At 40.0% G+C, this 21,947-nt stretch overlaps 1 protein-coding gene across 4 annotated transcripts in view; it reads left to right on the forward strand.

Annotated features, from left to right (window-relative positions):
* The window catches only part of PCSK5 (proprotein convertase subtilisin/kexin type 5), a 245,810-nt gene that overhangs the window by 140,644 nt on the left and 83,219 nt on the right, over window positions 1-21,947 (forward strand). For 3 of the 4 annotated variants that reach the window (XM_026866351.1, XM_026866352.1, XM_026866353.1), the window contains 2 exons: window positions 15,282-15,399; window positions 16,440-16,628. In XM_026866351.1, the coding sequence (XP_026722152.1) occupies window positions 15,282-15,399; window positions 16,440-16,628 (307 nt within the window). Of the gene's footprint in view, window positions 1-15,281; window positions 15,453-16,439; window positions 16,629-21,947 lie in introns of those variants that run through there. The other variant, XM_026866354.1, reaches the window with a different exon arrangement.

Genomic DNA, 21,947 nt, shown 5'->3' on the forward strand with positions numbered 1-21,947 from the left:
AATGGGGCAGAAATCATACATAAATCAGTCAGTTGTCATGTAGGTTGCCAAACTTTTGTACAGTCCTGTATTTTTGTATTAAAGCTACATCTTTTTAACTTCTTTACTCTTTTGTAATGAAAGCAGAGGCAAACATTAGTGCTATTAAATAAGATCTGTATTTTTCAGGATAAGTTAATATGCATGAGTTATGGATGCATACGTTTCATTTCAACACAGATTGGCTTCCGATTTCCATTCATGAAATTCTTACTGCTTTCAAAAAAAAAAAAAAAAAGAACCAGAATGGCTTATTTCTGTTTCTTTTTTCATGAGAATTCCACCCAAGACTTCAACACTTCTATTAAGATGAGATTTGAACTGTTTGTGCTAGGATCTCCTGAGAGTGTAATATACAAGAACCATCAAATCTTTACCCTGGTTTCACTTTAAAACTGAAGCCTAGCTTTAATCTATTTCAGATCAAGGCACTGCTACCATAAAGCATCTTTAATATATCATTCTGACCTATGACATTTCTGCTGAAATGGAATAGAAACCAAACCAAAACCACTTTCATTTTTGGATCCAAACCAGGCTCTAACTGCAGAGGATAGATTTAGAAATGGGTATTTGACTCAATCCCCCTCATCACATGAAGTGTCTGACATTCAAGAGCCTAGTTTTGTCCCATTTACCAGTGCATCCACACACACATAACACATACATAGTGAGAAATAGATACTTCCTTAATTGCAATAACATTACAGTATTTATTATTAGGAAATGTTTCCCAGGATTTAAAAAGTTCTGGCAGGAATTTGTGACTTTATTATCATTTTGTTGGAGCTATCTGAAGTTCAAACAGTGCTTTTGAAGTAGCATAAAGTAAAGCATTTTTTATCTGTAATTGTATACATTCTATATTTTTATGTTTTTCCACTTGTTGCCCAAGAGAGGCAAACACCCTGTGAGGCATTTCACAGCAGCTGTCACTCATTATCCAAGGAGAGGTCACACTAACACACCAGCAGTAGCAGCATTGGCAGCAGAACTTGCACAGTTGCACCACTGGAACCTGCTTATTCTGAATCCTTGGAGCCACACATTTTTCTATGCATTGCAGCAGATAAATAGTGAAGAAAAGGGCTGAAAAAAGGTTTCTCCTCCACTTGCGCAAAGTCACAAACATAAATAAGCTCAACTGAGGGACTGGGATTCACAAAATACAACTTGAGCTGGCTGAGCTCCGCTTTAGACGCCGTGGTGAAGCTGAAAAAGAGGAAGACAAACTAAGTGCCTCGACCTCTGTGGAGCTCAGGAATCAACCTTAACCCAAATAAAAGCACTAGTTTTAACTAAATTATTTTGGCAACTTACACTGAGCAAATGGTTCCAATAAAAATGCAGCTCTCTTTAAACCTCTGTTGGTTTTGGAAGAAGGAGAAGCAAAAGATTTAGATTAAATCACAACATCCAAACCTGAATTCAAAAGGGGGTTTGCACACCACTGCTGGCAAGACTGAAACAGGTTTTTTACTATTGCACGTGGCAATATTTAGTATAATATTACACTATTATCCTTCACTGTTGCCAAGAGTAACAATTAAAGTATGGTTTTTCATAGATTAATTACTCTGATCAGACTGAGTTCCTTAAGGAATTGTATCATAATTTTGTTGATGGCAAGATCCATATTTCTTCCACAGCATGTTCTTAAAAAGGGAAGGGGTGGAAGATTTTTTTTTTTTTACATTAACTAAAGCAAAGACAGTCACAGGAAACAATCTGCCTTTCTTCCATGCATACTGGGGAAGAAAGAAGAAAATGAGAAGAAATAGAGAGACAGGCTTGCTCCTTTAGAAACGAGAACGGAAAGGGTGAAAACAACAAAAACTTGGAAGAACGTCGCACTCAACAAAGGGTCAGCAAGAGCTGGTACTTGAAAGTGGGTCAGCATGCCTTTTCAGGGGACTGTTTTGCTGGGCTGCATGGCAACCCTGTCCCTTGCTATAGTTCCTGGCAGTGTTTCACCATTGCAGAACACACAGAAGGAGATCACAGATGTCATTATTGGTTGCAAGATCTCCTTTTTTTTTCTGTCTTACATTCATAAAAAGAAAGATTAACTCATGAAAAACACTTGAGACAGCTAGTGATTTGCTAAAGCAGTGCCTGTTATTTGTTTAATTTTCTGGCAAGTAAACAGCATTCATTACATACATGTCAATAGAATTAACTCAAGAATGGGCAAGAATTTTTTCTTGGTAATTTTTTTGTTATTGGTTTGTTGTCAGCCAGCATGTATCTTTCCTCAGGAACTTACTACCTAGTAGTCTTTAAAAGAATGACTTGAATACTCATTTTGGGATATTCTCTGGTTAGTCAGTTGTACATATAATTTTTCACTAGATAAAGAGATATGTTATGCTCAATTTTGCTTCAAAATCTCAGGGTTTTTTAATAATTAAAGCAGTTAACTGATTCTATGAAAAAGTACTAGGGATCATCTGTTTTTGTGAAGATATCAAACTGTTGATCTGTTTTTGCTATGACAGATTGGTATGCAAAGTCTCCTTGTTCTGTCAGTTGTTTGGTCAACAACAGAGCATGCAATTGCATTCATAAAAAGGGAATGCTGTGTTAATGCCAACTTGTCTCTAGGTTGAAAGATACAGAATGAAACACTGCAGTTTTAAGAAGAATGGTGAAATCATATGAACAATTCTTTAGCTGTAAGTGAAGCTCCAAATACTGTCAAATACTGTCTCTGGGAAAACAGACCATTTGCAGTGCAGTGAAGGAATACTACTAATTTGCAGGGAGATTTTTAGAGACCATCCTTCAATCTCCCTGGCTCTAAAGTGTAGACTATAACACTTCAGTACAGTAAAATAAAATGCTACTGAAAGATAAAAAGAAATCAAAACTTTGGTGACTTTTTCATTTTGAGGCCATTCCTAGACCCAGTGAAGGTATTCCTCCCACAGAAACTGAGAGTTATATTCTCCAGGGAGTAACAGACTACCAGAGTTATGTCGTATCCCTTTAGGTTAGCCAAAGTATCTGCTGCTTCCACTGGAGAGTGACCATGGGAGGCAATTGTCACTTAATGTTTTATGGCCTTCTAATATAATTGCATAATTACAGTAATTAATAAAACTGGTGATTATTCTTGTTGCGAGCAGAGCATTACCGGTCTGGGAGTGAGAAAGAGACAAGTCTATCTATGCTCCTAGATAGAGACCTAGATTGGCCAGATTTAAGTTTCTGGAGAGTGACCAGTAACTGGGCACAAATTCAGAGACCAGCAACAAAATCCTCACAACAATGTGTACAATTTCAGAGAAGAAAAATAAACTCTTCATAAACACTCCGCTGCATATTTTCAATAGCTTTAAAATTACACTTTTAATTCACTGTTAGAAGGTGACATAAGACTTTTGAAAAATAGCAAGCACTTGTGAATGGTTATGTCAGCCAGTCAAAGCTGTTCCTCTATCAACAGACCTTCCGATCTTGGAGAAACTATCTGATATTTTCACATGCCATTAGCAGCCAATATCATCTATCATGCCAACCCCTAATTCCCATACACATGGGAGTGTGTACATGGAGTAAGTGAAATATGAGCTTTCAGTGTGGCTGTTGTAATATCCCAGTTTTTGGTAGTTGGCAATCTGACACCAAACACATGAAGTTACATTGGTCTTTGTAGGACTGAGAAGACCATACCCTATGCAAGCTAGACTAATGATTTTTTGTGCTTGGAAGATTAAGCTGATATTTTCAGGCACACAACTTAGCATGCTTTTGCTAAGTTTCTTGTTCGACTTGTCAAACATGGGCAAATGCAAGCTATCTCACATGTGACTCATTTCTCTCTCTCTCCCAGGGCTGTGTTGGCTCATGGCAGTATTTTCTCACTAGGAATACCCCTAGCGCCATGTCCTCTGGCCACCTGCTCTTCTCAGCAGGCCCATGGCTTCATTGCCAACCTGTGACACAGAGCTATTTCTGCAGGTCTTCGCCATCTGGAGAATCCCCTTAAGCCAAATTTTGTGGCCAAATTTTGTGCTAGTGCTTAAAAAAGACTCCAGCTCAGTAGTGTTGCTCTCTAAACCACTGGTGTAATGATAACATTATCAGAAGGATCTGACATCTGGGGTCCTATTCACTAGACATTAATGTATGTGATTTAAAAGTTGTGGGAATTACATTTATCAAGAAACAAGTGTATAACATACCATTTTCAAATGTGAGCCACATGAACCAGACCTTTCTAAGAAAGGTTTTTCATGTGGGTAGTGATGAAATTGCAATAAGAAGTCCAAGGGCAATCAAAAGAGACTTCAGGGACTTGGAATGACTGGTTAAGGGATCAGGAGCACTAAGAGTGTTCTCTTCTATCCTTCCAGTTGCAGGGAATTATGAGGGGAAAAAAAAAAAAAACAAAACGAGGAAGATACAGGAGATCAATACCTGGCTCCAAGCTTGGTGTCACTGGCAGAATTTTGGGGTTTTTGATCATGGGTCAGTCTACATGACTCCAGGCATGCCGGTGACAGACACAGTACACCCGTCTCAAAATACAAAAAGGATCTTTGCACAGGAGTTAGCAGGCTCATTGAAAGAACTTTAAACTAGATTTGGAGGGGGAAAGGGATAAAACCAGGCTCTCTAGAGATAAGCCTCATTGTGCCATGCCAGTATTTGAGGGGCAGTGTGCAAGTGAAGTCCTCCAGTCCGCTCCACATTGTGCTTAGTACACTAGAGCATGTTTGAAATGTCTGTGTGCTAATGCACACAGTACCTTAGCCATCACAGCAGAGGTAGGGGTTGGAGATCCACATGGCAACAAAGACATAAGAGTTGCTGATATGTTAGAAATCACAGAAGTGCCTAAGAACAATCACATAGAAATTAGGGCTTCTCCCCCAGAAAGGTGTCAGGATCAGTAACCCAATTGAAGTGCATCTACAGCAATGCATGCAGCATGGGCAACAGACAGGGGGAGTTGGAAGCCATCACACAGCTGGAAAATTGTGATACAGTTGTAATCATGTAAACACGATGGGGTGACTCATACAGCTGCTGCTAGTGGATGGCTATAAACCCTTCAGAAGGCATAGGCAAGGAAGGAAAGGTGGTGGGGTAGCCCTTTATGTTAGGGAATGTTTTGACTATCTGGAGTTTGACGATGGTGATGAAAAGGTTGAGTATTTATGGATAAGAATCAGGGGAAGGTTCAACAAGGCAGGGGTCATGGTGGGAGCCTGTTATAGACAACCCAACCAGGATGAAGAGACAGATAAAATATTCTACAAGCAGAATGGAGAAGTGTCACAATCACAAGGCCTTGTTCTCATGGGGGACTTCAACTTACCAGATATCTGCTGGAAATACAGTGCAGCCAAGAGGAACCAGTCCAGGAGGTTCCTGGAGTGTGTGGAAGACAATTTCCTGACACAGTTGATGAGTGACCCAACTAGGGAAGGTACCCCACTGGACCTGCTGTTTGTGAACAGAGAAGGACTTGTGGGTGACGTGATGGCTGGAGGCCATCTTGGGTGTGGCAATCATGAAACAAGAGTTTTCAATTCTCGGAGATGTAAGGAGCAGGGTCAGCTGAACTGCTACCTTGGACTTCCAGAGGGCAGATTTTGGCCTTTTTAGGAGACTAGCTGACAGAGTCCCTTGGGAGGCAGTCCTGAAGGGCAAAGGGGAACAGGAAGATTGGACATTCTTCAAGAAGGAAATCTTAAAGGCTTAAGAGCAAACTGTCCTCATGTGCTGAAAGATGAGCTGGCAGGGAAGACGTTCCTGGCTTAACAGAAGGCTTTGGCTGGAACTCAGGAAAAGAAAGAGTTTATGACTAAGAGTTGATGGAAGAAGAGGCAAACTACTCGGGAGGACTCCAAAGATGTTGTGAAGTTATGAAGAGAGTTGGCCAAAGCCCAACTAGAACTTAAATTAGCTACTGCCATAAAAGACAATCAAAAAAATTTCTATAAATGCATTAGCAACAAAAGGAGGGCTAAGGACAATCTCCATCCTTTATTGGATGCAGGGGGAACATAGTAACAAAGGATGAGGAGAAGGCTGAGGTACTTTATGCCTTTTTTGCCTCAGTCCTTAATAGTAAGACCAATTGTTCTCAGGATACCCAGACCCCTAAGCTGGAAGACAGGGAAGGGGAGAAGAATGAAGCCCCCATAATCCAAGGGGTAATGTTTAATGACCTACTACACCACTTAGACATACACAAGTCTGTGGGACCAGAAGGGGTCCACCCAAAGGTACTAAGAGAACTGATGGAAGTGCTCACCAATCCACTTCTAATCATTTCTCAACAGTCTGGGCTAACCAGGGCTGTCCTCATTAACTGGAAGTTAGCAAATGTGATGCCCATCTACAAGAAGGACCAGAAGGAGCATCCAGGGAACCTGCTAGTCTGACCTTAGTGCCAGGGAAGGTTATGGAACAGATCATCCTGACTGCCACCACATGGCATGTACAGGACAACCAGGTGATCAGGCCCAGTCAGCATGAGTTTATGAAAGGCAGGTCCTGCTTGACTAACTGATCTCTTATGACAGGCTGACCTGTTTAGTGGATGAGCAAAAAGCTGTCAATACTGCCCGCCTAGAATCTAGTAAACCCTTTGACACTGTTTCCCACAGCATTCTGCTGGCTGCTAATAGCATGGACAGGCATACTCTTTGCCGAGTAAAAAACTGGCTGGATGGCTGAGCCAAAAGAGTGGTAGTGAATGAAGTTAAATCCAGTTGGCAGCCAGTCACAAGTGGTGTTTCTTGGGGCTCAGTACTGGGGCCAGTTCTGTTTAATATCTTTATCAGTGATCTGGATGAAAAGATTGAGTCCACCCTCAGTAAGTTTGCAGACAACACCAAGTTGTGCTGGAGTGTTGATCTGCTCAAGGGTAGAATGGCTGTACAAAGGGATCTGGACAGGCTGGAGTGATGTGCTGAAGCCAATTGCATGAGGTTCAACAGGGCTGAGTGCTGGGTCCTGTACTTGGGTCACAATAACACCATGCAATGCTACAGGCTTGGGGAAGAGTGGCTCTAAAGCTGCTCAGCAGAAAAGGTCCCGTTGGTCAATAGCTGGCTGAATATGACCCAGCAGTGTGCCCAGGTGGCCAAAAAGGCCAATAACATCCTGGTCTGTATCAGAAATAGTGTGGCCATCGAGACTACGGAAGTGGTTGTCCTCTTGTACTCAGTACTGGCAAGGCTGCACCTAGAATACCGTGTTCAGTTTTAGGCCCCTCACTACAAAAAAAACATTGAGTTGCGGGAGCACATCCGAAGAGCGATGAGGCTAGTGAAGGGTTTAGAGAACAAGTCATATGCGGTGTGGTGGAGGGAACTGGGGTTGTTTAGCCTGCAGAAAAGAAGGCTCAAGCAAGACCTTATTGCTCTCTACAACTATGTGAAAGGAGGTTGTAGCAAAGCGGGTGTCAGTCCCCTTTCCCAGGCAATAAGTGATAGAACGAGAGGAAATGGCCTCAAGTTGCACCCATCCAACAAATCCAAGATTTAGATGGTGTAATAGGAACAATTTTTTTACCAAAAGTGTTGTCAAGCATTGGAACAGGCTGCCCAGGGAAGTGGTTGAGTGACCATCCCTGGAGGTATTTAGAAGAAGTATAGATGTGGCATTTAAGGACACGGTTTAGTGGTGGACTTGGCAGTATTAGGTTTAGGTTTGGACTCGATGATCTTAAGGGTCTTTTCCAATATAAGTGATTCTATAATTCTGTGTTTCTAAGTAGGCAGTTGACAGCAGGAGTTCTGAAAAAAACAAGTGTATTTTTGAATAGACAATCTAGCCATACATACATGACCAAGTCTTCAACAGATTGGTGGATGGAAAGTCTGAGAGAGATGTTGGCACTCACTCACATATGTAGGCATTAGTCTTCTATTAGCTGAACTGATTAATCTGAACACTTTTTGACTTGCACCTGCTTGGAAGTTGTTTGGAGTCAGAGTAGTGTTTAGTTTACCACCAGGAAAGGAGAGAAGCAAACAATCTACAATTAATAGCTAGTCTAACAGGGAGTGGAAGTGTCTCCCTCAGTCCGGACAGAACATGCATGATAGGAAAAGGTCTGTCTCCTCAGGAATCTCAAACTACCTTTAAATATCATAGGAATCATAGTGTCAACACCATAACCTTTATCATTGCTTTATACAGAACAGGCACAGACACTGTGCAAGACAGAACAGGAAGGATGTTCTGCACCATGTGTCTGATACACCTGACAGGACAGGAATGCTATCTTTGTGTATCCTGCTAACCATCCATCAGCATTTCCACTTACAGTGCCATTGACTCATCTGTCATCATCTGTTCTGAGGTGAAGCCTAGCATAGAGGTTCTTATTGTTTGATAGGGTGAAATTACATTTGGCTGCTTGTGAGTTATCAGAGAATCCTAAATGTATCGCTGAGGGTAAATTTGCTCCTAATAGAGGAAATGAGTACATTTTCTTAAAAATTGTTCCATAGTGCAGTCATAAAATGGCTTTTGCTGTTTAAAGAAAACTCGCAAGCTACCATGTTTTTCAATGGATCTCTGCTTTTTGGGAAAAATTATCCAATATAGAAAGACTATCACTAGTTAAAAAATTATAGCCTCTTTTACTGTAGATTCTCCTTAGCCAACTTTATTTTGGCGAACTTTTTTCTCCTTTCTAAATGCACATAATCCTCAGATTTATTCCATTCACATAAGCTGGCTCATTTCAAGTGATATAAATTAATGTCTTCAGTAGAGGCTTTATGATTTACAGCCAAATGCTGTTGCAGAAAAGCAGCATCTTGTCTGTCATAGCAATCACGAGCCAGTGTTAGTTAGGTTTTCTGTTTCTATCACAACTCTGCTTCTTCAGAGGCAGAGAAGTAAACCATTCTTCCTGGTCACTCTGCTGTTTTCAGCAGGGCTCACTGGTATTCTCTCTGACTCTGGGGAAACTGTCCCCATATGCAGGGCACAGTGCTCTGAGGACTGCATTGACCTGGTTTACTCATACCTATAAAAAGCTCTGAGAATTATATCAGGGACTGTTTCAGGTCTTGCTGCAGGCAAGGGAGAACATGGCATGGCCATGTTGAGTACACATGGACACTCAGTACCATGGTGGACCATGGGGTGGCTGGTACCCAGGACTAATGACTTCTGCCTGAAGGCTGCTTACACTCTTCAGAGAGGGAAGTATTTGGGTGGTGCTTGCTGTCGCTACTAGGAGAGTATGACTTTGATGCCCCAAAAGTGTATGTCACTCTTAGTCCTTTTTGTCAGACAATGTCTATGCTTAATAACTATATGTATTTTAAATTCCTGAAGTCGTTAAATACTGCCAGGATGTGAATACAATTATGATCTTGGATTTAATTCCTTAGTGTTTTGGAGTAGTATGTTTTAGGGATATTTTTTAATAGGAGCTTTTTGACAGACAGAAAAAAATGTAAAATCCAGAGGGCCGATCTTTTTTTTGTCAAATCTATTACTAGATAAATCCATGGTTAGTATATTAATAAATAAATTATTTGTACTAATACAAAAATCAGAAGTGGACATAAACATAACTGGAAGCTCAATAAAAGCAATTTTTAAAGTATTCTGTTAGCGCCTTTCTGACCACAAAAGTGGTCAGAAGGCTGGAACTCTCTCCTATGAAGAAAGGCTGCAAGAGTTGGGGTTGTTCGGCCTGAAGAAAAGAAAGCTCTGGGGAGACCTTATTGTGGCCTTTCAATATATAAAGGGCACTTATGAGAAAGAGAGACATTTTACTAAGGCCTATAGTGACAAGACAAGGGGAAATAGTTTTAAACTGAAAGAGGTAGATTTAGATTGGACGTAGCAAAGAAAATTTTTATGATGAGGGCAGTGAGACACTGGAACAGGTTGCCCAGAGAAGTTGTGGCTGCCCCCTCCCTGGCAGTGGTCAAGGGGCTTTGAGCAACCTGGTCTAGTAGAAGATGTCCCTGCCCATGGCAGGTTTGGACTAGACAAGCTTTAAAAGTCCCTTCCAACCCAAAGCATTCTTGTCTTCTATAATTCAATTATATGGACACTCTTCAGTTTCTTATTGTGCATCTTTGTAGTTGTCACTTTTAAAACAAATCTATTGGGCAACTTTATCCTTCTCTGGTGTGATGGTATGAGGAAGAACTCAATCTTTTACTATCCTTCGGAGTTTTTAAAATACCTGGATTTAAGGGAGTTCTGTGGAGGGACTACTGAGTTTGCTGTTTGCTTTGTCTTTAAATATTGAGTGGTTGGTTCTGTGTAAAAATATAAAAATACAAATAGTATGCTTAATCTGAAAAGCATGAGGGAGTTGGTTTTACAAGCAACAATGAAAAAGAATGTTCTTGCACAGTTGTGTTATTGGCTTGTAAATCAGCTATGTGTTTCAGAAATCACATCCAGTTATCACAGGTTGCTGGTCATAGGTTGACACGAAAAGGGAATATGACTGAAACAAGATGAATTCTTATTCAAGATCAATGTTCTCTTAGTTCAGACATGACAAAACAAAACAAAAATAATTTAAGCCATGTGTCATCATAACATTTCTCCTTTTTTTCTCTTTTCTTTAGACAGTCCTGATTGAAGCATTTTGACGTATTAAGAAAATGACAGAAACTAAAAGTAACAAAATTACAGCTTTATATTTTCAAATAAAATGTCAAATATAAAAGAAATATTGGTGTAGGTCAGTTTGAGGTATTTATAGGATGAGTTCCTTGAGAGTCTCACATCTAGTCTTGTTAAGCAACATTTAAGAAAAACACAGTATAAGGGGCATTTTAAACTATTATTTTGCTGGTCCTATTTTGGATGAGACTTGCTCAAGATGCTAAAGTAACATAAATGAACAAGTCATAATAATTTACATATCAAACAGCTGAATGTGGTTTAGGAAAGCTGCATATTTATTTGACAAGCTGAAGTTATTACCATTTTTCTCCTGATTTAGTATTTGATATGTGTATACAAAATATTTATATTTCCAATACTGCCTTCACAGAACAGAAAATTAAAGGCTGAAAATATAGTAGGGAGAAAATATTCCGCAATGTTGTTTGTCAGATGAGTAAAATAGCAAGGGAGGTTTAGCATCCAAGCTACTGATGAGACATCTTGATGACAGGCAATGAAACTGCAGCCTAACAAATCACATTTAGCTGCACTGAGGCACTGGAAGTGCTATGTTTTCAGTGTCTGGGCCCAGTTTTCCTGGAGTCTGCACGATTCTGCATTATGATTTATCAACAGCAGCCATTCATATTTCTCTTAGTCGAGTCAAGTGGGATATACGTGCTGTCTTTAGATTTGGGGGTAGCTTTATGTATCTTTGCATATAAATGAGAAAGTTATTTAACAGTTTCAGACAAAAACAAAGGGATTATGAATAAAACAGGCAAGTCTATCCAGCAGCCAAGCAGGCCCTGATTTCATGGTGCACTAATAGGTTAATTGCTCCAAGGATAAATAAATGGACTTTAGCTCCCAGAAATGTTATTTTCTTTAATGAAAGAAGAGTAAAGAGGTCAGCTAAAGCTCAATGTTTAGTTTGTGCAGCAGGAGTCAAGTTCTCCTCTGAAACTTGTCTTGCAGCTATGAAGCTCTGAGATTTTGCAGAAAAAGGAATGGATCAGTTTGCTGCACGAGTAGACACCTTCATCACAAGGAGATCATAGTTTTTGACCCTTCAGCTCAGCAACAGCAACAGTCTATTCCTTAGTTAACAGCTTACACTGCACCAGCATCACATTCCTATTCTGTCATTGAAAGGCGAAAATCTTCTTACAAAACAGCCCTATACCTCCTCTGACATGCTCAATGACTCCTACCAACAACCAAGCTCCATAGCAATTCACAGCAGCAATAATGTAGAGCACATAGGTGGGTATGTGCAGGGACCTGAGGCATTTCATTCTTGGAGTCATCTTATCTCACTCTGCAATCATCAGTACCTTTCAAATACTGCTTTTCTATCTGGGTTAGCAGAAGTGAGCTCAGTATGATTCACATACAAATCAGTGGCAGTTCCAGATGTCTTCCCAAAGACATTTGTGGTCCCATGTGGACCACTGAGGTCCTTTTTAACTGCTGGGAGAGGCACCCTGGCATAGAGTTCACAGCAGTACCAGTATATACACAGATGAAGGGGAGCAATCTGAAGGCAGTAGGAAACATCTGCTTTCTTCTCGAAGACACATGAGATCAACTACTTTTGTTTTAACTCTGTGATTCTTTCCTAAATTGCTATTATTTAGCCTTTGAAAATTATGGGTCTCTGCTGGTACCTGCAGCTGCTAACCAACCCCCTGGATCAAGGGCTTTGAAGTGCAAATGTTGCAGACAGCCAAATGTCAGCTGCCTGGAAGCTTCCCACATGGAAGGATTTAGGAGCACCCCTGACTATCAGGAAGTTTTTATTTCAATAAGAAAGCCTTTCAAGGAAAAAAATGTACTTCTGTTTCAGCTGTGGGAAAAAAAGCCAGCAGGTGCAGAACTTCGCACTCCCACCTCTGCTCTCATGCAAGAGACTTTAAGCATTGAACTGTGGACAATTAACACAATCATATAACCTTGGGTGGTAATTTTTCTCCTGAATGAAAAATGAACATAATCCTATCTTCCAAGTAATTTTTAGGGCGGGAAAGAGAGAAAGTTCACTCTTTAGATTTTATTTGTATTTTTACTGTGCATATCAGGGCAAAAAAATTTTTAAGTGCCTTAAAGGTTTCCATCAGAAGGTCACTGCCAGATGGTGGTAATGTTAGTATCTCTTCTGTCCTTATTTCTAGGTGAGAAGAGGTGAGTTGAAGAGAAATTTGGCTGTTCTTGGAGCTCAGTATTTGGGCTGAACACACAGCAGTTGTACAATTGGACATCCTGAGTGCTAACCCAATGCAAGTTACACTTGTCAGGAATTAAAAATGCATTTTCCATGGGTTAGCTCAATAGATTTTTCCATTCATGAAAATTTAATCCCTCACACTTTAAATTTAGTACTACAGAGAGTAGCTGTGCACAGTTACAAACGATGTGAGTTAACACTCTTGTTCCTCCCATTGTTCTTCACAGCAGACAAAATGATTATTAATTAAACTTTTAAATATCAGAGCAATGCATGCAGTGTAAGAACAGACAAATGACTTCACAGATAAATTTTCTGTCATCAGCAGATGCAGTTTTTGCAAGATGATATCTATAACCAAATGGATTTCCGTCAGTACGTTTTCTCTATTTAAGCTTTCCTTGCCCTTTTTCCAGCTGCCTCCACCCACGTGAGAAAATAGGAAATCTCTTTCCCTGTCTATTTGTATATGGAATACATTAAAGAGAATTCATAAGGCTGAAAAGGGCTGAATTTAATTATTTTAATTGTGTTTGATTTCTGAAAATGGTACCTGCCTCATTTGGCAGAAGAGGTTTGATTCTCTCCAAATTAACATTTCCATGCTATGTGCACTACAGTTTGGGGCTGAAGGGGAAGGAGATGGGAAGAAAACCAGTTCATTAAACAGCTGTGACGCCTTGCAGTATTTTCCGTTGAGGAACCCTCCTCAGTTGCAATTTCAGACAGTATTAGATACTGCCATATTTGGAAGATGGGATCCTTAAGTACTGATTATTTTTATGCTTTAGGCTGTTATTTGTTTGACAAGGTTGGGGCTTTTTTGGATGGAGTCCTTTGAATTCTGGTTTGGCAATGAATAGAGGCTGCTTTCACAAACCCTTTGCAAAGTGCAGTTGGAAAGACTTACACCATGCCTCATCACATTACTGATTGAAATAGCACTTATGTTTTTCTGAGGGTTTTCTGGTAGCACTGTCTGTCGTAACAGCAAAACTGATTTATTAATATTTGTGATCTGAACTCCTCCCTCTGGAAGCTTTTTTCTTTCACCTTCTCCTGTCAGAACGTTACCTAGATCACTCATTTGTCGTAACAAAACAATGTGGCTAGCAGGTTTTCTAATTAATCAAAATCCATTTGCAAGCTTCTGTTTTGATTGGAACAGGAACCAAAAACATACAGCTGATTTAGTAAATGAAACTTTTAGCCTTTGTGGATTGCTGGAACTCCTGAAATACTTCTGAAATTAAGTTAAATACTCTTCAAATAACAAAAAAGTGAAAGATACAGAATTGTCTGTTGGAAGTACTTCACCTTGTCTAGATGTTGGTCATTTGAAAGTTCTATTTTTTTGTATCCTAAGAAAGATGATGGTTTAAAGCCTTCTGGTTCTTTGAGTAGAAGGCATTCAGACATTAAAGTTAAATTACTAGGCACTGAGTTTCTTGCAAGGAGGCCATTGTTGGCTCTCTGTGGCAGGAAAGGCAGATAGAGGTGAGGATGAAATATCCAGGAATGAGTATTAACAGAGTGCTAACCTCCAGGCATGGATCCTTTGTACCATTGTGTGTGAAATGCATGCAGTAAGTAATATCAGAGGTCGACAGCAATGTTAACAGCTCTCTCCAGCACCAACTTTATCTGCAGATCTGCCCTACATCTGCACATCTACAAAGGAGGTGGAGGAAGGAGCCCTTCTGACACAGGCTCTGCATGAGAACCAGATTATCTTTAGAGCCCTGGACTTCAAATACCATTGCTTTTCACCCTCATCATGCAGACAGCTTTAGGGAGATGTTGGGTCTATCTGGTTGGTGGCCAGTGGCGGCCATACTGCATAAAGAAATAGGAGAGCATCCACATGCTGCTTAGACTCAGGAAGGTTAAGAGTGTACAGCCATTACAAAAGACAGACTGTTCCTTCTTAAATTTATTGTCTCTGTTACCTTCAATATTTTTGTACACGCATACATATTTATGTACATACATACATGTGTTTGGTATTTCAGTAACAGAAATAACCTTCTTCTGGTTCTTTACACCTTTTAACATGTCATATAAGAGGACTGTGCTGAATCAAGGAACATGGGCAAGGGTCATTCAGAGGCAATTGTACTCCCTGGCAATCCGCAGTTCTGGTCCACAGTCCTCATGGTAAGGCAGTGTTAGTCACGATGGTCAGTTGCCACTTCTTCAATAAAGCAGTGAACAGATTCTGTGAATAAATTATATATAGTCATTATTGTTTCGGGCAAGGAGATTTTTGAGCTTTGTGTGAAAGCAAGGAAGAAGTAGAAAAAAAGCAGCCTCTGTTAGGATGTGACTCTGGAGTTAGACAATGATGAAAACCAAGGTTTTATGCTATAATTTCAGCCATTATGTTTGTACCTTGCAGTGAGCCACCTCTATGGTTTTGGACTGATGGATGCTGAAGCAATGGTGATAGAAGCAGAAAAGTGGACAACGGTCCCTCCACAGCATGTGTGTGTGGAGAACACGGATCGGCAAATCAAGTAATGCCCGCTACCAAAACTCTTGCTGGCATAAACTTATGGAAAGAAATTGGGTATAATTTAGCCCTCCCTTGCATTGTGTGTAATGTGTTGGTTTGAAAGCTATGCTGGGGATCTGCCACCTTCACAACTGCCAGGTTGTTTGTCTGTAAACGTTCCCTGTAGTGCTTGGAAAAAAGCCCTAGTCTAAAGAACACCCCAGAGCAAGCCAGGCTGGATCATGGTTGATTCTGGTATAGATGTCGCACCAAAGAAGAAGAATGTTTGATTGGATGCACTGCAGTCACCTTTGTAAAATGAGTACAGACTTATCAGTCTATGATCTAACAAGCAAATACTCTTTTCATTAAAATACTGTATGATATTGTCTCTCTCAAACAATCTCAAGAGAGTCTCTGCCTCAGAGACTATGACTTTTGTAACACCTTGCTAGGATAGGGTCTCCATAAAACCAGGTTTAAGAGCAAAATTCTGTATGTGCACTCTGTGGATACAGAGACGGCATCAGTCATAAGGCACATTCTCAAAGCATTAAGATTATTGTGTAATAAATGTGCTTGACAGGCTTGATCCATAACTGGTATAGTCTGCAAGGATGTCGTGCCAATTTAAACCAGCTGAGTCAGATGCTGTTTGGTGCAGTTAACATGTAATACTCGCTATTACGTTAGCAAGGACTGTGGCTATGCCAGGCATTTCCTGGGGCTTAACAACCAGCTGTGATCCCATGACAATCCCAGCAATTCCCAGCTGGCCACTAATCCACAAAAATGCTCTGTCCCAAAGGCTTATTCCTATTTTACTGTCCTCTTAGCATATGTACATGCTTAACAGAAAGCCAGGTAGTTGCCATTAGCTGCAATAAAATAATTACCCTGTGGTGATAGTTTCAGCTGGGAAGTGTTAAAATTAATGCATGTTGACTTCTCAGAAACAATTGTCCAACACTGTCACTCACTACTAAGCAAAAAACATGTGGTTGTCTTTTTTTACAGAACAAGCAAGAAATGCTGATGTTGTTTTATATGCTTATTTTATAGAACAATACGACCTGACAGCATTGTCCGTTCAATTTACAAAGCCACTGGCTGTTCTGATAATCCTAACCACCACGTGATCTACTTGGAGCATGTCATTGTACGCATCACTATTACTCACCCTCGACGTGGAGACTTGGCAATTTACCTAACTTCTCCTTCTGGAACTAGGTCACAGCTCTTGGCCAACAGGTATAGTATAACAACACAACTTCACAGTCCAGTCTGCATGCAGCACCTGCACTGAGACAGCAGCATGAGCGAAGAATAGTCGTCATAACAGCAGTTCACTGGCAGACACAGGCTAATTATTTTTTTCTGAGAGAGATAGGGAGAGTGAAGCGCAAACGAATTCAAAGATGGCAATTTCTGTCTTTATCAGTAGAAGGCTAGGCTGTAAAGCTGTTGAAGGACATCATCTCCAAAACAAAGGTCAGTCAATTTTGATAGCCTTGTGTGGATCATCAGTTATTAAATGACTGGAAAATATGAAGACAATAGTAAGAGGCTCAGTGTTACAGAAAGAAGCTGAACAGAAGTGTGTTTTTACATACTATCGGCACTTATTTTTCATTTTTCTCCTTTCTTATCCTTTGTTCACTAGTAATAAAAATCAGACAGCATAGTAGTTTACTACTATTTTCTTTAAGCTCTGTGAATATGGTTATGTCTCCTGGTGTTACCAATTTCTGTCCCCTTGCATATGGAAGTAATATGTGCAACCCATGAAGGGCTCCTTGTAGGACAACGCTGAGAAGTTGCACTAGTACTTTGAAATTAATGGGTTCATTTGTAAACAACCTATTAAAATTTTTAAAAGTCAGCCATTTCTTTCATCCCACAGATCTTTGAGGAGTACTTGCTTTTGAATGTCATGCCACTCTAACAACAGCCACTAAGAAAGGTCCTTTTTCTCATCCTTTCACCTCTGTTATGGTCTTGGAGAAACTGTGACACTGTTTCAAATTATCTCCTGTTCTCCAGACTGGACCCAAACAAGTATCTCTTTACCAGTGCAGCATTTCCAACATTAGTGCAATTTCACTCCCTGCAGAAAGGTTCATCCTCAGCAAATTGAAAGACTTCCCAGTGATATTTCTGTTTCTCTGATCTACTAGCAGAAATGTTCTTAGAAGAAAACATTGGCAGTTCTTCCCAGATAAATCTTTCTAAAGCAGTGATCAAGAGCACTGCCTCCTACCAGAGATGGTTAAGGCACTAAGAAACCCCAGAAAACTTCTCAAACTCTACCCCATATCCAAATGTGCAAATAAGTCGCAATTACAATAAGAAATGCTTCTATACTTCTCCAGCTGGCTTGAAAAATCTTTCTGATCAGACCATAGTATGATAGGGAAAATGTTTTTCTTGGTGACTAGCAGACTTGGATGACCACCATTCTCGTGGACACAGAGCATGACTCCCACACAGGAGCTGGTGTGAGCTATGTCAGAAACACCAAACGCTGCTGTGAATCAAACCTATGTTGTAAGAACTCATGGCACTCATGGCAGAGTGAGAACTGCCATCACACTCAAGTCTTCACAAAAGTTTATGTCCCTAATCCTACTCTTCAGGGCTGTTAATGGTTTAGGAGTGGCCTGCTTTCCAGACTGCATGGTCATCCACATTCCCCCAGCCAGATTTGCTAATACAGTGACTAGCCCCGGAGACTTGGATGTCTTCCTGTCCCTCAGTGGTAGAAGGACTTTTCTTGCCTCTTGAAAGAAAGGACCTGTTTTGGAGACAAGTGGAGCTCAAACGGACTTGGTTCTGATTGAAGTGTGAACCCACATTTTCATTAGAGATTAGGTTAATTTAAAAGAAAAGGTGTACTGAAAATACTCTTCAAGCTGTAGACATTAATTCATCAAATGGAGAGAACATTGTCCAGGAATTTTGGGGCCCTTTAGTTTATCTTCTGTGTTTCATTATGAGTGTTGTCAGTGCCTTGCTGATAAAACACATGGACACACACATCTATGTATCTCCCTGCTACACAGAACAAAGAATTTATCCTCTGCTAACCAGTGCAGAGGCAGACTTCTACCCTCTAAGCAGTTATGAAACAGGCTTTTGTTTTTGTTTGAAGAAATCCCTCTTTAGTTTTCTATTCCATTTTCATGCAGCAGTTCTTCCATGCTTTAAAACGAAAAAAGTTAAAAGTCTCCAACTAGGTATCCAAACAAAACAATCTCGTGTAAACCCAGTGGTCTTAACACAGCTAACTTTTGGCTCTAGGCTTTCATGTCTTGCAGCTGACTCACAGCAAGTGGGAGATAAAGACATTCCAGTATTCACAGTTCACCTCTGGTGATGACCGGTATGTGGAATAGGTACAAAGTTTAGTTCAATCAGTCTCTTTGTAACCCCTGCACTGTAGAAAGTAATTATTTTCTGTACCTGTGGTAGAGAACACAAATGTATGTATTAAAATAAGGTGATGTTCGGCTCTTTCTAATTCTATACTATCAGAAAACTAACCAGAAAACAATGAAACCTGAAATGCCTTTTAATGATTTGCTACTTTCACAAAAAACAAATTATTCATGACAGAGTGATTACTCATACAGTTGCACCAGAAACTCCCTTCCCATGCAAACTTCAGAGATATACTGACTTGTCAGTCACATTTGGCTGAAACAACCAACTCTAGGCTACTAATATTAAGGAATAAATGTAGTTTGCAAACTCTAGATTTGAAATACCTAGAGTCTTCACAAACTCTTTCTTAGGGTAAAGTAATGGATATGGGCCACAGTACATTTCAGAATGGTATTTCAAGGCTCTTTTTATTTGGTCTTGCTATAAGAAATCTTACGGTTTAGTGGTCTTTCAATTAGTAGTATACTGAGTGTTGTTGAGTGTATATGTTTTCACATCATGTTATAAAATAAAACTCGGAAGAGTGTTATTCACTCATATGAGAATTTAGTTATGAAGCATTTGATTTTTAAAACATTATTGATGAGAGCATCGGAATAAATGCATTCAAGTACAAGTAGCATGAAGGGATGCATTGTCAGCAAGCAGTCTGGGGTTTTTTTTCTATAGGCAGAGGTCCCAGAAGCTGTTGTACATTGCTACTACCTGACTGAGATGCTTTTCTCAGACATACAAGACCTTTTAATGCACACGTACATGATTAATAGCGGCAATAGCAGCTGTTTTTACTGAACCCAGGGAAAACCTCATTGCTTTACCATTACTCATCTGGGTTTAATTTGAAACAGTTTGCTGGTAAAATGTCTTAAAGTGCAAAAGGTATATTTTACACATGTGCACTTCTCCACCAGTTCTGGAAGAGTCATTGTGTAGTTTCTGGTGCATTGACGAGTAGGTCCCTCAAGGCAATATCTGGCCTTTTTTCTGCATATTTTATCCTTAATGTTGGCATCCCCTAAAATGACTTCAGTAAGAAAACTTGTTAGTCAGAGGCGGTGTGGATTCCTTTGCAGGCATTTGGTGTATTACACTGTCACTGGCTTGAGCCTCATGTGCATTCTTCAAAAACTGCATTACAGGGAACATCTGCTTTGTTGTTTGGAAAGTACTAAACATGATTACATTGGATGTACTGCAGCAGAGGAAAATACAGACTTGGAAAGTGCTGGCTTGTGTGAGGATGAGGCTACAGTTAAGTCCAAAGGAGAACAATATCCCCTTTTTAAAAACAATTGGCCATTGGATTTGGCAGCATGTGTTTCTGTGTGTTTTTGAGACGTACAGGGGGGCTATGGAGGAGAAGCTAAATACGAAGAGGATAGAAGAAGCAAACTTAGGGCTCATTTCATTCCCACTGAAGTCATGGCTTGTTTAATTCTTGCCCTTTAAATTTAAAGCAGCTGCTGCTATTCGAACTGCGTAACTGAAATTTTTTAGCCACGTGGTGGCAAGTTTCCAGGCCACTAGCTTCCTATGCTTATATGGCACTGTTCAGTAACAAAGGGAAGTATTTTCATGACCATCTTTTCCCTATCATGAGACCTTAGATAATCAGTAAATTTTAATACTACCCTCCTCTGCAGGAGACACTTAGATCAAAACCAAGGTATTCTCATCTAATCTTACTTGCTAGTTTACTTCATAAAAAGTCTTGGTGATCAGAAATAGAGAAAACCTTTTCTTTATAGGACCACGTTCTGGACCAGTCTGTCTTATATCTGTATTGCAGTTTACACGTTATACTTAAATAACAAAACCAACATTTCATGTATCCAAATAAGATGAAAAGGATGGGGCCATCCTTCACACTGAGTCTGACTGTTACAGTAACTGAAAAGGGCTCTGTGGTGGTATTATTAAGTCCAAGACAAGCTTGTACTCTGCTTGTACTATGCCTACAGGATGAAGCAGTTCTCCCAACTTGTACTTGCTATGTTTCATTTAATTTGGGTTGCCTTTTTTTTTTTTTTTTTTTTTTTTTTTTTGGGGGGGGGGGGGGTGTAGGGTTAAAATAGGGTTAAAAGACATCCCACTACCCTTCTACCAACCATTCTTTGAACTGCAGTTGCAATGTCAATACCTCTAAAAATCTTATTTTTGTTACACCCTGGCAGTATGAGCAGTAGATAGGATGGGGATCTCTGGACATACTACAGACACATCATCAATTTTTTAAAAAGTAAACTTTTTTCTTATCGAAGAGGGGGAAAATACTGTTGATTTACTCAGCTCTACAGAAATGACTCACGGAGTTTATGTGAAAAAGAGTAAATGAATGCATGTAAGTGCCACTATCCTCCATGTAACTCTAAAACTGATCCTGGAACTTGCTCAAATAAAACTGTGTAAGAAGAATGAAGTGCTATATATCTGAGATTTAGAGTGACACATGCCTTTCTTTGATGACTGAGACTAGTAAAGACTTAATCAGGGATCAGCAGAGTAGGCGTTTAGAATTCAGTGCCTCAGGTTCAGTTTTACTGGAAAATTAGAACTCATCATTAAAAGTTTGACTTAATTTTCCATAGTCAAAGCAGGAGTGAAGACATTTGTTTAAGGACATATTTAGGATCCAGCTAAATGTCTCAGCTTCTGAGGTTTGTATTGAGCCAAATAGAAAAGAGAGGAGCTGTTTAAGACAGGTTGAGGAAGAATGCCTAGGGTTTCTACTTCCTGCAGATAGGTTTGCCCCAGGTGCTATAGGGAGAATTAACTAATCTTTTCCCAGACTTATGAAAACTAGCCCCACCTCAATCTGAGTACATGGAGTTTCATTTGGAATAAACTGGATTTTGTGATGGACAGTCAGTGTCCCCTGCTGCCCTTACCCTAATCAGATGTCCCTTTTTAGGATAGAGTAGGAAAAGTCTGTATATATGGGACCAGGTTCATTTATGCTTTTGCATTAAGATTTCTGCGTGTTTAGAGTGAAGATTCTGAAGGTTTATTGCAAATTCAGTTGGAAAACACATGCAGCTTTTAAGAAGACAGCTATAAGTGTCAACAACGCAGCTGGCTAACCGGTGTGGTGTGTGGAGCTCAGCAGCCTGACATGTCTGTAGGTCA

The sequence above is a fragment of the Athene cunicularia genome (assembly GCF_003259725.1).
Source record: "Athene cunicularia isolate RWA chromosome Z unlocalized genomic scaffold, athCun1 chrZ_part2, whole genome shotgun sequence".
Lineage (NCBI taxonomy): Eukaryota > Metazoa > Chordata > Aves > Strigiformes > Strigidae > Athene > Athene cunicularia.